We start from the raw sequence: 16,734 nt of genomic DNA, 5'->3' as shown, positions 1-16,734 counted from the left end.
GTTGGTGGGATGATACCACAATCCAAGCAGTTAGAAAAAAAACTGGAGCATGTAGAAAGTAGTGGAAAACTAAAAATGATGAGGACCATAAAAGATATAGAGAGGAAAATAAGAAGTGCAAAGAAATAGTGGAAACAGCAAAGAAAAGAACATGGGAAGAGTTTTAAAAAAAACTTGAAGAAGATGTGAAGAGCAATAATAAAATGTTCTATAAAATGGTGAAAAAATAAAAGGAAGGCTTCTGAAGTACCAGTAAAGATGGAAACAGAGGATGGTACTGTGATTGTAGATCCAGGGAATGTAAAAGATCTCTGGAGAGAACATTTTAAGAAACTGTTAAATGCTGAGGAGCAGGTACACGAGGAAACGACAAATAATGGAGAAACTGAGAGAATTAGGACAAATTACACGGGAAGAAATGGAAATAGCTGTGAAAATGATGAATGGGGGGAATGCCCCAGGACCTGATGAAGTATCAGTGGGCATGATAAGAGCAGCAGGTCCAGTGGGAATGCAGTGGCTGTATAGAGTACTATCAAGTGTGTGGAGAAATGGTACAATACCTGACAACTGGAGAAGAGGAGACATTGTTCCCATCTTCAAAAAAGGTAATAAAAGAGTTTGTAAAAACTACAGAAGAATAACTCTTATGTGTCATCCAGCCAAGATTTTTGAAAGAATTTTAATAAATCAAATAACTAAAAAGACAAAAAAAGGAGCTGAGTGAAGAACAGCATGGGTTTAGGAAAGGAAGAAGCACAATTGACCTGATATTTTCTATCAATCAACTGATGGAAAAAAGTTGAGAGTATAACAAAAGGGTGATAATAGTTTTTATAGGCATAGAAAAGGCATATGACTCAGTTGACAGGGAAATATTCTCAGAAGAAATGAAGAAGATAGGTATAGAAGTTGGATACATTAATGTAATAAAGACAATGTACAGAGGACACAATTGTGGAATTAGAGCACCACTGTGGAACTCTGAATACTTCGAAATAAGACAAGGACCTCAAACAAGAAAGTATGAGAGAAGAAATCGAAAAAAAGAGATTAAGATGGTACAGGCATGTTAAGAGGGTGGACGGGTAGAGACTCCCCAAAATTACGGAAGAACTAAAGATGGATGGAAAAAGACCTAGAGGGCGCCCAAGAACACAGTAGAAAACAGGAGTGAGAATATCTGTGGAAAGGAGAGGTGTGACATGGCAGTAAGTGGGGGAAGAAAAGTGGTGGGAGGACCAAGCCAAATGGAGAGCACTTGTCAGCACCCAGACCCGACAGTAGCTGGAGTGGAATCCATATATAGATAGATAGAATAAAACATTTAATAGAATGCAAGGAGCCTTCTGTCTGTGCTAAAAGTAGGTTCTTCAAGTAACTTGCATAGGGTGTTGCATTTCCAAAACTTCAATTTTAAAGCTTGAAAAAGAAAGAGATTGGCTAACCCACTTTCGTAAATGTAATTTTCCAAGGTGATTTTATATGAAATGCTTCATTAGACAATGTCTTTTCATAAAAGAGGCACAATGAGACTTGTCCACTTGTAGGTGAGAGAATGAATCCATATTTCAACTATTCATGTGAATGTTGCTGGCATTTATTTCTCTCAACCAGTTTAAGAAAATTTGTTTCCAGAACACTCACAGTTACATCACTAGATGCTACAAGTTTTCACAGTGCTCCGCTGAATATAGGCACAATGGGCCAACACGCATGCAACTTCAGCAGTTTCAATACTGACACTTTGCTGCTGTTGAAGGAGTTGTTTGTGCCAAGTCAGTTCAAATAATTTCCTTGTCAGAAGTTTTACTAAGTGTCATTCTTGCACACATACACAGATTGCAATATAAAGAAACCTACTGATATTACAGCGGGTTGTGAAAGAAGAATTATTAATTCTTGCAAAATTATATATAAAAGAATTTGCACATTTATATAGCTTTCCTCAGTTCTCCTGGTCTTCTTTTTTAAATAGCTGGTAACTGAAATATTATTTGTACAGTGATATTGGATTCAGCTGCCATATACTGTCATATCAATGTTTAGGAAGTTAAATTCTTGTACATTTTTGTCTGTTAGTAACTGAAAGAACAGTCACCAAATGATATACCTGCCCACGCATTCCTCCTGTCCCATCACCCCCCCCCCCCCCAACCCCTTTTGCATTATAAAACGCATCTACCATCCTTTTTCAAGTCACTGCTTTCACAAGAAATGGAAACACCCCCATGGGTGCAATAAATCCCTGATTGGAAGTGATTTTTACTATTTAAAGAGTAGGCAAAGTACAATAATAAGTGTCTTTAAAGAATATGACTGTCAAAATCACCTTATGCAAGCCATAGAGTCATACAAAAGACTCAAACACACAATTATTCTGCATTTTCATATCACATAAATCTGCACTTTTCTTCGGATACCACAACATGTGGTAAAAAAAATCAAGAATTAAGAACTATTTGCATTTTGGCTCTTCAATAATGACACAGAAAACTATTTATAATCTCACAGCTTCTACACTCAAAGCTACAGGTTATCTTATTTGCAGCACAACACCTTCAATTATTTAGCAGCAGGTACTGCTGTTGTATACAAACATTGTCTTACCTCTCATTAATTATGTTTAAATCTGGCGTATTCAATTTTTTAAGGACCTCATGAAAGCCCATGTAAGCAGCAGTCATGATAGGTGTGCGCCCATCTGAATCTCTTAAGCTCAGGTCCGCCTCAAATTTCACCAACAGGTTGACCATTTCCACAGATCTCTGTAAAGTAATCCATATTAGGTATTATTAACACCAAATCAACTAACACTTTAAATAAATGTTGACAGTTTCTAGCCTTTTTAATTACAAAACACACTAGGGATATACTCCACTCCAATGGAGTGGCATCCCTACATAGTTCTTATCAATGACTGATGCTCAACACCAGTATAAGATTAATAGAATCCTCAGATATTGGTGGGCTTTCTATTTTTATGTTCATGTATAGCAATGTATCTAGAGAAAATGTGAGAGTTCCACAGGATAAAATGAGATAACTTCTAGATCTGCAGAACTCTTGTCCTCCTTATTCTTCTTCAGGATGTCACTATACCTGTTGTTTGTGCCTACATTGATAAGTAGTCATAGATTTGTGAGAAAAAGTTTGGTTTATTAATATAAATGATATGCCTTCTAGTGTTACAGGTAATTCTAAAATATTTCTGTTTGCTGATGACACCAGTTTGGTAGTAAAGGATGTTGTGTGCAACACTGGCATTGTTTCAAATAGGGCAATTGAAAACATAAGTTCATGGCTTGTTGGAAATAAACTAATGCTAAATCACAGTAAGACTCAGTTTTTACAGATTCTAACACATAATTCAACAAAACTTGAAGTCCTAATTACACAGAATGGGCATATGATTAGTGAGACTGAACAATTCAAATTCCTTTGAGTTCAGATAGATAGTAAACTGTCAAGGAAACTCCATGTTCAGGATGTTGATCAAATAGTTTATGCTACCATTTTTACTATTAGAACAGTATCTTAAGTACATGATAGTTTGATACAAAAAGTAGTCTACTTTGCTTATTTTCATTTGCTCATGACATATGGTATTATATTTTGGGGTACCTCTTCCCATTCTAAAATGGTATTTTTGGCTCAGAAATGGCCAGTTCGAACAATAAGTGGAGTATGTTTGCAAACCTCTTGTCGAACACTGTTCATTAGTCAGAGAATGCTGACATTGGCCTCTCAATACACAAATTCTTTAATGCTGGTTCTTGTCAACAGTATCAGCTTATTCCCAAGAATTAGTAGCTTTCATCCAGTTAATACTAGGCAGAAATCCAATCTGCATTTGAATCCCCCTCCTTGACTCTTATGCAGAAAGGCATGCAGTAATTTGCTGCACCCACTTTCAATAAGCTACCACTAGAATTCAAAAATCTTAGCAGTAATCCACATGCTTTCAAATACAAACTGAAGGATTTCCTCATGGGTCACTCCTTCTATTCTGTCAAGGAGTTCATTGAAAATTAAGCTAATGCATGTGTTACATTGTTGATTGCCTTTATATAAACTTATAGCTTGTCATTTTTTTTAGGATTCATAAACATTTTATTTTATCTATTATTACGTTTCTTTTGTAACTTCATGTACTGACAAGTTCCACGACCATGTAGATTTGCTCCTCAATTTGGTCTTATGGAAGTAGACGTATAAAATAAAATGAAATAAAATAAAATAAATAATAATAAAACTGCACTTTAATACAGCAGACCATCCTAATGTAAAGAATCTCAAAAACCTGTGTAATATTCAGCTGAAATTAATTTCTATACATCATTGTTAATGATGATCCCATAAAAGTTTCTGCTTGAAATATTCTTTGGTGTGGTGTATACTACTGACCTCACGCTGCGATGCCCATGCTAATGTCAGAGCATTACTCTCTGTGCCCAGAACACCACAGAAAGCCTATAAAATACCTCAAACATAAATTACAGAATACAAGCGGAAATGTAACCTAGCACATGTTTCATAAATAAATAACAGCTCTGCAAAACTGAAATATTGTTTAATGTTAACCAGTGTTGTTTTATTATGACAATATAACATTCGCTCATTCATAGTCAACACACAGCATAGAAATCTTAAATCAAAAAAATGTTCCATCAGGATCTCCCACACTAAAGCTTTAACATTTCTGTACTGTCTCACATGCCATCCCTACGCTATTCACTAAGGAATCATATACATGAAACTAGACAAAACTTTATTTAATGCATTACTTTTTTTTCTTCTCTTGAGATAAGCATATTTACTTTTGCTGTAGTAGTTAATAACCTAAAACTGACAAGTTACCAAATTTATTTAGTTATTTTAACTTGAGTGCGAATCTCCCCCCATTTTTTTTATTGTATATTTGGTTCCTATGCCAAAAAATATGTACAGTTTACTCAAATCATTGTTTCCAACCTGTGATAGATGGTGCCATAATCAACAAATATCTAGAGTGCTTGTTTCTGAAATTACCCCTTTAATTGCTGTGGACAAGTCAACTTGTCATGCTCTTTCACTCCTCAGGTGCTGTGGACATGTGTAAACGCAACCCCTGGATTTTCCTGAAGCACTATTGATGTGTTTATGTGTCATGCTCCACTGACCTCTCATTGCTATGGCCTTGTTACTTCCATATAAAATATTTTGAGTATTTATCACACAACATTATGTGCCTCTTTCCATGTGTGTGTGTGTGTGTGTGTGTGTGTGTTTTCTGACTCTGAAGAATGCCCTTTTGTCCGAAAGCTAAAAGTTCAGCAGTTTTTTTCATTGTGTCTGTCTGTAACTCAGTGACTCCTCTACATGATGAGTAGAAAATTACCCTTTTCATATTGATGTTATTTCATTGTGGAAACTGTAAGAGATTGATAAAAGATTTGAAGAGCAAACAGAAAGAGTAGTAGCTATGAAAGGGAATTACATTTCGAGATCAACAAACAACATGATTTAATTTGTTGTAAGATAAGAGAAGGGTTTGGTGAAGTTACTGTAAACTTAATGCAGCTAAAGAAAGTTACAGATCAGGAAATTACTCACAAGATATGGAAGGAGGGGTGGCATGCTCAGGAGCAACTCTAGCAACAGTGGAAGAGCACTTGAGTAATATGATCAAACCATAAGTACAAGAAAATGTAGAATTTTTTATAAGTACACGCCACATGACAGGAGACCCTGAAAAGGCAGAAGCAAATTCATGAAGACCTGGGACAAATTGGTGAATAAGCACAAAGTTAGTGAAGTATCTTGCCTTCCTGTTCAGTTTTTAGAACAGTTTCAGTGGCAACATGTTATGAATTCAGCTAAGCAATTTCTAAAATTTAAGACTGAAAATGACATTCACCAAACATAATTTTTAGGAAATCTCAAGCAAGATGATGGATAGATTCTAAGAAGGTAGATTTTGTTCTGTTATTTAGAAGGAGAGGCAATTGACTGAAGTTGTGAGATAATTTTGAGGAGAAGGTTAAAAAAGAAATGTGTGTTACTATAGGGAAAACTAGCTCTTTAGTTATTAGAACCACATTGCTACAACCATAGCTGGGGAAGTTATAAAAATATATAGAATATACCGGGTGATCAAAAAGTCAATATAAATTTGAAAACGTAATAAACCTCGGAATAATGTAGATAGAGAGGTAAAAATTGACACACATGCTTGGAATGACATGGGGTTTTATTAGAACAAAAAAAAAAACAAAGTTCACAAAATTTCCGACAGATCTCTTGCGCGCGTCATTTGGTGATGATCGTGTGCTCAGCCGCCACTTTTGTCATGCTTGACCTCCCAGGTCCCCAGGCCTCAGTCTGTGCAATTATTGGCTTTGGGTTACCTAAAGTCGCAAGTGTATCGTGATCGACCGACATCTCTAGGGATGCTGAAAGACAACATCCGATGCCAATGCCTCACCATAACTCCGGACATGCTTTACAGTGCTGTTCACAACATTATTCCTTGACTACAGCTATTGTTGAGGAATGATGGTGGACATATTGAGCAATTCCTGTAAAGAACATCATCTTTGCTTTGTCTTACTTTGTTATGCTAATTATTGCTATTCTGATCAGATGTAGTGCCATCTGTAGGACATTTTTTGAACTTTTGTATTTTTTTGGTTATAATAAAACCCCATGTCATTCCAAGCATGTGTGTCAATTTGTACCTCTCTATCTACATTATTCTGCGATTTATTCAGTTTTCAAATTTATGCTGACTTTTTGATCACCCAGTATATACTGAAGAGCCAAGAAACTTGTACACATGCCTAATATCATGTGCAGCCCCCACAAGCATGCAGAAGCGCTGCAATATGATGTGGCATGGACTCGACTAATGTCTGAAGTACTTGTAGTGCTGGAGGGAGCTGACACCATGAAAATTCATAAGAGTACAAGAGGGTGGTGATCTCTTCTGAACAGCACATTGCAAGGCATCCAAGATATGCTCAATAATGTTCATGTCTGGGGAGTTTGGTGGCCAGCGGAATTGTTTAAACTCAGAAGAGTGTTCCTGGAGCCGCTCTGTAGCAATTATGGACATGTGGGGTGTCGTATTGTCCTGCTGGAACTGCCGAAGTCCATTGTAATGCACAATGGACATGAATGGATGAAAGTGATCAGACAGGATGCTTACATATTTGTCACTTGACAGAGTCGTATATAGACATATCAGGAGTCCCATATCACTCCAACCACACACGTCCCACACCGTTACAGAGCCTCCACTGGCTTGAACACTCCCCTGCTGACACGTATGGTCCATGGATTCCTGAGATTGCCTCCATACCCGTACACGTCCATCCACTCGATACAATTTGAAATGATACTCGTCTGACCAGGCAACATGCTTCCAGTCATCAACAGTCCAATGTCGGCATTGATTGGCCCAGGAAAGGTATAAAGCTTTGTGACGTGCACTCATCAAGGTTACACGAGTGGACCTTCGGCTCCTAAAGCCCATATCAATTATGTTTCATTGTATGTTCCACACGCTGACATTTGTTGATGGACCAGCATTGACATCTGCAGCAATTTGCAGAAGGGTTGCACTTCTGCCACGTTGAACAATTCTCTTCAGTCGTCATCGGTCCCACTCTGGCAGGATGTTTTTCCGGCTGCAGCGATGTCGGAGAATTGATGTTTTACCAGATTCCTGATACTCACGGTAAACACATGAAAATGTCATATGGGAAAATCCCCACTTCATCACCACCTCGGAGATGCTGTGACCCATTACTCATGCATCAACTATAACACCACATTCATGTGCCAGGCAGTTGTTGTCATCTATAGACGTTGCCGACTGCAGTGCCATATTCTGCCTGTTTACATATCTCTGTATGATTACGCATGCCTGTACCAGTTTCTTTGGCGCTTCAGCGTAGAATTACATTTGACCCAACCAAAATATTTAGACAATCCGATAGCTGAAAAACTGCTGGTTAAAGTATTGATTCAGCATTTGCCCTATTTAGGAAGGAACGAGATTTGCTACTGAGGTTGGAGTGGGTCAATGAATTGTTGACTTTTACTGAAGTATTGGATATATTAAATACAGACAGGGATGATTACTTGCAGATCGAAAGTTCCAAGAGAGTGAACAATATGAGTGGTCGGTATCAACATAAACTCCAGAGATCAGAAGAGAGTATTTACTGTCAAGTAAAACATCAATCTGCCAAAAAAAGCAATAATTCAAAAAGATAATGGTGTAAGTTAGTTGGTTTGGGAAATATGTTCCAGGAGTATATAAACAGGATGACTGACAAAAACACACATAATCAAGCGATGAAAAAAACTGAATATTCTGAAGGAGAAGTCAAGGTCCAGAACTTGATAGAGCAAATAGAAGCCTTCACATTAAATAAATGGTTTCACTCACATAACAGTTATCCACAAGAAAGTGGTTACCAGCTAAAGCTGAAGAACCCAAGGAACAACTTCATTTAGGATCAGGAAGTGATGTATCATTAACACATTTGAGATGAGTGACATAGCCCCTACATCTCTCAGTTTATACTCCAGAAAGAGTTTCCCAACATTGTAAATTTCAATTTTCATCTTATGTCTGTCACCTGTGTAAACATATTCTATGATACTTGTACTACCATTAAAAACACACAAATGGTAGCCCTCGTTACTCATCTTAGTGGGAAAGGTGTGGTGTCATTGAAAGAGAAGGGTGCCTAAGTAAGATTGGCACCTGGCAACACAACCACAGAAGAGTATAAGCAGTGAATGCTGTGCCAGCAAATGAGACACGATGGCACAGTCACACCTCTGAGAGCTTCTCTTCACCACTTTAATGGATCATATACTTATGGCTGATAAGAGGAACACTTTGTCCAGTTCACAGTCAATGATAAAGATGACACCAATGTCTTAGATGGGCAAAAAGTGCATTAAATGTCTTAGTTTGAAGTAAAGCATCTCGTAAATTTGTTTGTATCAAGTGATACTTTGATATTCAGAGACAGTTGTGAATACTCAGCACATTTTTGTGAAAATGAACTGTACCAAGTTAAGTAATTTGATAGATAAAAAACCTAATCACCCGCAGCGCCAGGAGAACACGCATATAAAGGTACAGAAATATGCAAGCTTTCAAAACACATGGCTTCTTCTTGTGGCAGAAAAGTTGAAGTGGAAGTAAGAGGCATGAAGGAAAAGGAGTGGTGAGGTTTAGGAAATAAGGAGAGTTCGGAAAAGCTGCCCAGAATCCCAGGTCTGAGGAGACTTACCAGACGGGATGAGAGGGAAAGAGTCAACTAAAACTTATTAAACTGTTGGTTTGGTAGTATTCACACCTGTCAACACCTGCCTTCGTTGGAACTGGAGTTATTAGATTCTTCCTGAAGTCTAAGAGTATTTCGCCTGTCTCATATATCTTACACATCAAGTGGAATATTTCTGTCATGGCTGGCTCTTCCACAGATGTCAATAATTTCAAGGGTATGTCATCAACTCAGGAGCCTTGTTCCCACTTAGGTTTTCAGTACTCTGTCAAATTCTTCCCACAGTGAAATGATAATTAAATAGAAACCCTTAGCTGCCGACAGGTGTTGTTGATATACATCAATGGGGAGACCTGTGTGCCCCGACCGGGACTCGAACCCGGCATATCCTGCTTACATGGCAGATGCTCTATCCATCTGAGCCACCGAGGGCACAGAGGATAGTGCAACTGCAGGGACTTATCCCTTGCACACTTCCCATGAGTCCCACATTCCCAACTGTACACAACCTACATTCATAGTGTACCTAATAGATTTTCAGCTCTCCTCATTGATATATATCAACAACACCTGTCAGCAGCTAAGGGTTTCGATTTAATTATCATTTCATTCCAGAGAAGCTGCACAGTCATCAGTGGTATCTGTTCTTTCGGGAACAGATACTATCTTCATTTAGTTAAAGGCTACCCGGCCATTGGCCTTCTTCTGTGTGAAGGCGCACGCTTTGCCCAAACTCTTACAGGACTCGTCAGCTTGGTCTGGCGGGAGTAATGAGTGAATGGGCAAATTTCTATTAGGAATACTACGAATGTAGGTTGTGGACAGTTGGGAATGTGGGGCTCACGGGAAGCATGCAAGTGATAAGTCCCTGCAGTCACACTATCCTCTGTGCCCTCGGTAGCTCAGATGGATAGTGTGTCTGCCATGTAAGCAGGAAATCCCGGGTGCGGGCCCCGGTCGGGGCACAGATTTTCAGCTCTCCCCCATTGATGTATATCAACAACACCTGTTGGCAGCTAAGGGTTGCAATTTAATTATCATTTCATTCTAGAGAAGCTGTACAGTCATCAATGGTATCTGTTCTTTCGGGAACAGATACCATCTTCATATCTTCTCACAGTATCTTATCCTCTTCTCATTCTGTAATATTGTCCTGAAGTTCGTTCCTCTTCTACAGACCCTCTATATATTCATTCCAGTTTTCAGATTTCCCTTGTTTGCTTATTACTGGCTTGCCATCTGAGCTATTGATATTCATACAGTTCCTTCTCTTTTCTGCAAAGGTCTCTTTAATTTTACTATATGAGATATTTATATTTCCCCTAGTCACACATGCTTCTATAGCTTAGCATTTGTTTTCTAACCATTCCTGTTGAGCCATTTTGCAATAGCTGGCAAGAATGCACAAGAACAAATAATAAAGGATGGGACAAAAGGTGTAGAATTGGCAGTGTAAAGTATGACATGATAGAACTGGTAGAAGCAAGCCTAAACAAAGGAATGTGGGAAAGGCAATTAGATGGCTTTTATCTGCAGGACTGGTGTAGCAATGCCTCCAAGTAAATTGTAAAGGAAGGGTCAGAATACCAAAAGTATCTACGACTGACTTGATGAAAGGAGTGCTAGTTGTGAAAATAAAGGTGAATACAAGTATATGCAGTATCGTAGGAGGAAGAGTAAAAGGGTAGGTGTACCAGGAAGGGGAAGCGGTGCTTGTTTCACTGAGTTGTGGATGTATACAGCATGTAACAAAAATGTATGGCACAAATTGCAGGACACATTCCTAACACGTAGATGAAGAAATTGAGTTACATGAACATGGGTCTGGAAATGCTTTGTCTCCATGTTACAACTCATTTTCTCCAACTCATTAATCATGGGAAACACACAAGAAAAGAACATTAGCATCATGGCGAACATGCACTCTTGGTGACATTAGGTTACGTTGTGCACCACCAGTGTTTTGTTTTAAATGTCCCTGTTGCCATGTAGTGTACGTCATTGGTTTTTTACAGGTAACAGCAACTGTTCCGGTGATAGTATGACTGTTGCAGGCACATGGGTTACTACATAGAGTTAATCACAGACCTGGCTGGTAAAATAGCATTATACAACAATGCAGAGAGGGAGGAAGCCCATTTGATGTAGGGATTAGCTGACTGCAATGGCACTCGAGCTCAATGTTTGTACCGGGAGAGATTTCCAGGATGAAGGTGCCCCGACAGGAAAACATTTGAAGCCTCGTAATTATAATCTTAGGAAACATGGGGCATTGAAGCATGATACTCATGACTGGGTGAGGCCTAGAAGGATTTGGACTGAGCAACAGAGGGTGGCAATTCTTCATGAAGTTGACAACAACCCTAGTGTCAGTACATGAGATATAGCTGCAACACTGAATGTTGACCACATGACTGACTGGTGAGTGTTAAACTAGGACCAGCTGTAACCATACCATTTGCAGCATGTGCAGGCACTATCAGCAGCTGATTTTCCTGCACAGATACTCTTCTGCGAATGATTTAGTCAAAGAAGTGTCAACTCTAATTTTAGTGCAATGGTGCTATTCACAGATGATGGATCATTTTAATGAGATCAAATTGTAAATTTTCACAGACAGCACATATGGCCAGACATCAATGCTCATGCAACTGTTGGCGCATGTCATCAACAAAGATTTCCTGTCAATGTTTGGGCCAGCGTTGTTGGTGACTATTTGGTGGGGCGTCACTTTCTTTCACCCAGGCTCAACAAATGAAATTATCATAATTTCATAGAGAATGATCTACTCAATCTGTCAGCAGATGTGCCTTTAGCTGTGCAACAAAATGTGTACTCTGTGCACAATGGAGCTCCTATACATTTAAGATTCTAAATAGGTTCAGTGATGAATGGATAGGTAGAGATGGATCAATTGCCTGGCCTCCATGCTCCCCAGACCTGAACCCACTTTACTTTTATTTGTGGGGGCATTTGAAAGATCTTGTGTATGAAACTGCAGTACAAAATGTTCAGAGTCTCTGTTGCTGTATTATGAAAGGCTGCAAAACCATATGCAATACTTCAGAGATACATCAGCACATCAGAGATTCACTACGACAGTTGGTTGATGCATGTATCAGTTCCCACAGAGGCCATATTGAACATCTCCTGTGAGGAAGAGTTGCATGTGGTATGCTTGTGCGTTCTGTTCATGTGTGTTTCCCATGACTGATGAGGTGGAGAAAATGACTTGTAATAGGGAAACAACGCATTTCCTGAACCATGTACATGTAACAATTTCTTTGTCTATGTGAGAGGAATGTGCTCTGCAATTTGTGCTGGACATTTTTGTTACACCTTTTACAGAGGATATTCTACAGAAGGGTATCACCTCTCATTAGTTAAAAGATGTATATATGGAGAAAAGTAAATGGCAGTAGAAGGATGGTGATATCTGAGAGGGCACATTTGATGAATGGTGTGAAAATGGAATGTTTTACCTGAAATAGCAGTGAAAGTTTTTCAGCCGTACAACAATGATGGGTGAAAAGAATAGCTAGAGTTATATGATATTGAGCATTAAGAATACAATGAAGGTGATGAAGGAAGTGCTTGATATTGAGTAGCTAAGATAGTATAGATCAGGGAGGTCAACTATAAAATAATGTGACAATGCAGAAGCTGTCTATATGGAATTAACAGTTTATATGTGCTAAAAATGTGATTTCACCTGATCATCTATAAGCTAGAATGCAACCTTTGTTGTTGAACATACTATGTTTCATTCATGTGCCTGTCCACAGCTCAATGCCTCTACTCTTCAGTGAGTTGTTACCTTTACTCCTAAGATATTTAAATAATGTAAGTTAGAAATTTTATATTTTTAGTTTCAAAATAAATGTTGTGAGTGAGCAACACACAAATGCCCATGTTTTAGCATTTCATGAATATGTGAGGTGCAGCAACAATGTTACCTGTTTGGTATGAAAAACATCAGGCAGTGATATATTATACTGCAACAGAGGTATGACACTTGAAGTTATCACACTCTCACACTCACACCCTCTCTCTCATATGAGGTAATGCGTATCTCCTCTATCTCTCATTAACAATATCTAAATGACTTATATTATAATTCTTAACCATGGTTTAAGTGAGTGAGATAAGCTTCTCTACCTATTTATTCTGTGACTGTTTAATAAACATTTGTTTTGAAGATCAGGAATAACTTTATGTAATTTGGTGCAGCAGAATTTTTTGAGGTTGAGTCAAAATTTTATTTTGGTGGTAGCTATGTGTATACAAGATGAAAAAATAGTTGTTATTTACTGTTATCTATGCTGTTTCCTTTTCCAGTTCAAGTTGAATTGCTGTTCTTACAATTTGTTAAGCTGCACTCCGTGTTGTTTGTATCTCTTCACTTTTATGAACCAATTAGTGAAACCTCCACAACATGCAACATTGGGAAAGCTGTTAAGGAACAGTCCATCAGCAACACAATTTCTGTTAGTACTGGGAAGGAGAGAAATCATAAAGGACTAAATCCAGGCATTAGCCCACATCCATTCTGCGCACTCGACTGTGCCAGAATGGTACTCGTCAGACTTGGCTGGGCTGCAATGAGCTGTCCTGAACCAGCTCATGCCATAACCCAAGGTGTTCATTTGCACAACAGGCAGGGATGAGCAGTAGTTAACACAAGGGGGAATTTCTCTTTTCCAGTTTAGTGTTCTAAGCACACTTTAACATATAAAAGCCTGGGCTACATCTGCTTCAGCAACTTTTTCCTTATTTAGAGAGAAGTTTCACTTTCTCCATAAAAAAAAAGAAAACACTTACTATTCATTTTATGTGATTTTTTTGAAACTGTGTAATGTTTCTCTACTGAGTTTGAATGATGTAGATGATTAAAAGAATTTGAATTTTTACACATCTTAGCTGCATAATGAACTACTTACCTTGTCAGTATCGGTCGTGGATGCTGGAGAAGGGTGATATTTGCCAAGCACATGGACTTTATTTGCATATACCGACTAGAAAAATACATGGCCTGCTAGTTTCCATTCACTAAATTTAGATCATACATTAATGCAAGTTAATGAACAGTAACTCCAAACAAATGAATTTCTTCCTTGCTGGTGTCTGTCTAAGCTGAACAAATATTTCTTATGGGCTTACAGTAGCTCACTTCTTACATGTTGAAGAGAAGTATCCAATTAATACTTGTCTAAACACTCCAATTAAATTGAATGTCTTAGATGACTAAGACACTTGAAATTGCTATTTATTTTTTATGTTTGAACAATGAAAAACATAAAATAGCCAATTTTATGTACTCCAGAGCATGAAGAGTTGTTGAATGTGTATTGGGATAACACCAAATAAATGGAGATAAATGAAGAAGGAAATAGGAAAAGAAGGAGAGACAGACAGAGAGAGAGAGAGAGAATCTGTGTGTGTGTGTGTGTGTGTGTGTGTGTGTGTGTGTGTGTGTGTGTGTGTGAGTGCGCGCGCGCGCGCACGCGCACATGCAAGTGTGCACATGCACATGTGTGTGCGTAAAAGACATGATTGATACCAGAAGTGCACATTGCAGTTCATGTAATATGGACTACACTAATGTTTTGTATTCAGTTCAAGACATCGAAAAAAAATTTTGACACATAATGGTACCTAAACCTTGGGTTTTGTCTGTCATTCTCCACCACATAATTCTCCCAGAGCAGCTAGTACAGTAAGGTGTATGAACAGTACTGTAGGGTATGAAAAATAAGAGTAAGGTACAAGCGGATTGTGGTTCTGATTCAGATTTTGATGCCTGCCACAGAAGTTCAGAGAATAAGACCTTTCCTCACAGAAACTGAGGATTCTGACTTCGAGTCTCAGTCAGCATACGGTTCTAACCTTTCAGATGATTTCATAACAGCTGTAAAGCAAAGATTTATTCAGGTTATTTGTTGTTTTTAAAAACTTTAGCCAGGCAACTGTTACTGCTAGTTCATTAAGATCTGAGATAGGTAACACCTAATGCAAGAATAACTGTTAAGGATGCTTTTTCTCTTTACATTCATGCTATGTTTACTTTTTGGAGAAATTCCAATCTACAGTGAAGTGAGAGATATAGACTTCAGCCTATTCAGTTTTCACTATATAAGTTCTGAACAGTGAAGTAACTGCCAGAGGCAAACTAGAGCTCTGTGGTGAGTAATATCGAGGATACAGCTAGTCAGGAGGCTTTGCTTGCCAAGTCTGAACCTCATCCTGCACAGACTTACTCCCCAGTCTCTGACTGAAAGAGTCTACCTAAAGCATCAAAGCTGAGCCAAATCAAACAGTAGGATTTTGTATTTTGTGAAGTACCCAGTTTTATGTGTCAACACTTAAAACAAGTTGCCAATCTTTGCACAACTTTCAATCTTATCAAGCTCTAACTGAATGTTTCTGTAAATTTTTCACAAAATACATCATTCTAGATGTACAAATGCAGACTCTTCTGCCAGTAACATTGAACAAAAAGTTCTCGCATTTACAGTCACATCAAGTGATTAAAATTACACGAGCTTTCAGCCAAGCACTCCTTGGCCATTTTTAAGAGGCATGACTGCCACTGGACTGCTGGTACACCCCTTATGCACATTAGCTGCTGGCTGTAACATCACTGGTGCCTGCAGAATCACCAGATACGGGCGTACAGCATTTGGTATTCCCACTTCAATCACATGATTGCTGGAGTCCACATTGAGCTGAGCTGCAGACTGCCAGTCTCTGTTCAGGGTGTTATTGGTAATTTTTATTTCAATGGCTTCTTTAATTAACAGTCCCAGAAGCTATTAGTGCGAGCCATAAGAGATGTTTTGTCAAATTTTAACTGGTGGCTGTTTTCTAAAGCACAGAGAGGGGGGAGGGGAGGGGGAGGGAGGGGAGTGACCAATAAAGTTATTACGGCCAACAAGAAAAGGGCGTTAATAATTTTTTCATAATGTGGGGCCACAGTCATAATATATTTCTTTAAAGTCAGTACTGCCAGTCTAATGGCGGTACTGATTTTAAGGGATATGGGAGTTAATTGTTTTTATGTAAATACATTGGTAATAAATTCTGCACTCATCACCGCATTATGACTCCTGTTAGCTTAAATTCGTTCCAGTACTAGAATTTCTCTGTAGGCAGATTTTCGTCTCGAATTTATATGTGCTGCACTACAGACATTTTAATATGCTCTTATTAAGCTTAGCGTCTGGAAGTGATTATACATTTAACAAAAACTACCCATGAATTCTTTACAGACGAATGGAAAAATTGGTAGAAGTCGACCTCGGGGAAGATCAGTTTGGATTCCGTAGAAATGTTGGAACACGTGAGGCAATACTGACCTTACGCCTCATCTTAGAAGAAAGATTAAGGAAAGGCAAACCTATGTTTCTAGCATTTGTAGACTTAGAGAAAGCTTTTGACAATGTTG

General features: G+C 38.4%; 1 protein-coding gene across 4 annotated transcripts in view; it reads right to left on the bottom strand.

Annotated features, from left to right (window-relative positions):
* The window catches only part of LOC126106467 (ankyrin repeat and protein kinase domain-containing protein 1-like), a 206,086-nt gene that overhangs the window by 99,414 nt on the left and 89,938 nt on the right, over positions 1–16,734 (bottom strand). For all 4 annotated transcript variants that reach the window (XM_049912752.1, XM_049912751.1, XM_049912753.1 and 1 more), the window contains exon 5: positions 2,611–2,768. In XM_049912752.1, the coding sequence (XP_049768709.1) occupies positions 2,611–2,768 (158 nt within the window). The remainder of the gene's footprint in view (positions 1–2,610; positions 2,769–16,734) is intronic.

This window comes from Schistocerca cancellata, chromosome 10 (assembly GCF_023864275.1).
Source record: "Schistocerca cancellata isolate TAMUIC-IGC-003103 chromosome 10, iqSchCanc2.1, whole genome shotgun sequence".
NCBI classification, from domain to species: Eukaryota; Metazoa; Arthropoda; class Insecta; order Orthoptera; family Acrididae; genus Schistocerca; species Schistocerca cancellata.
The sequence above is the reverse complement of the archived record's forward strand: the minus strand, read 5'-3'. Positions and strand labels throughout refer to the sequence as shown.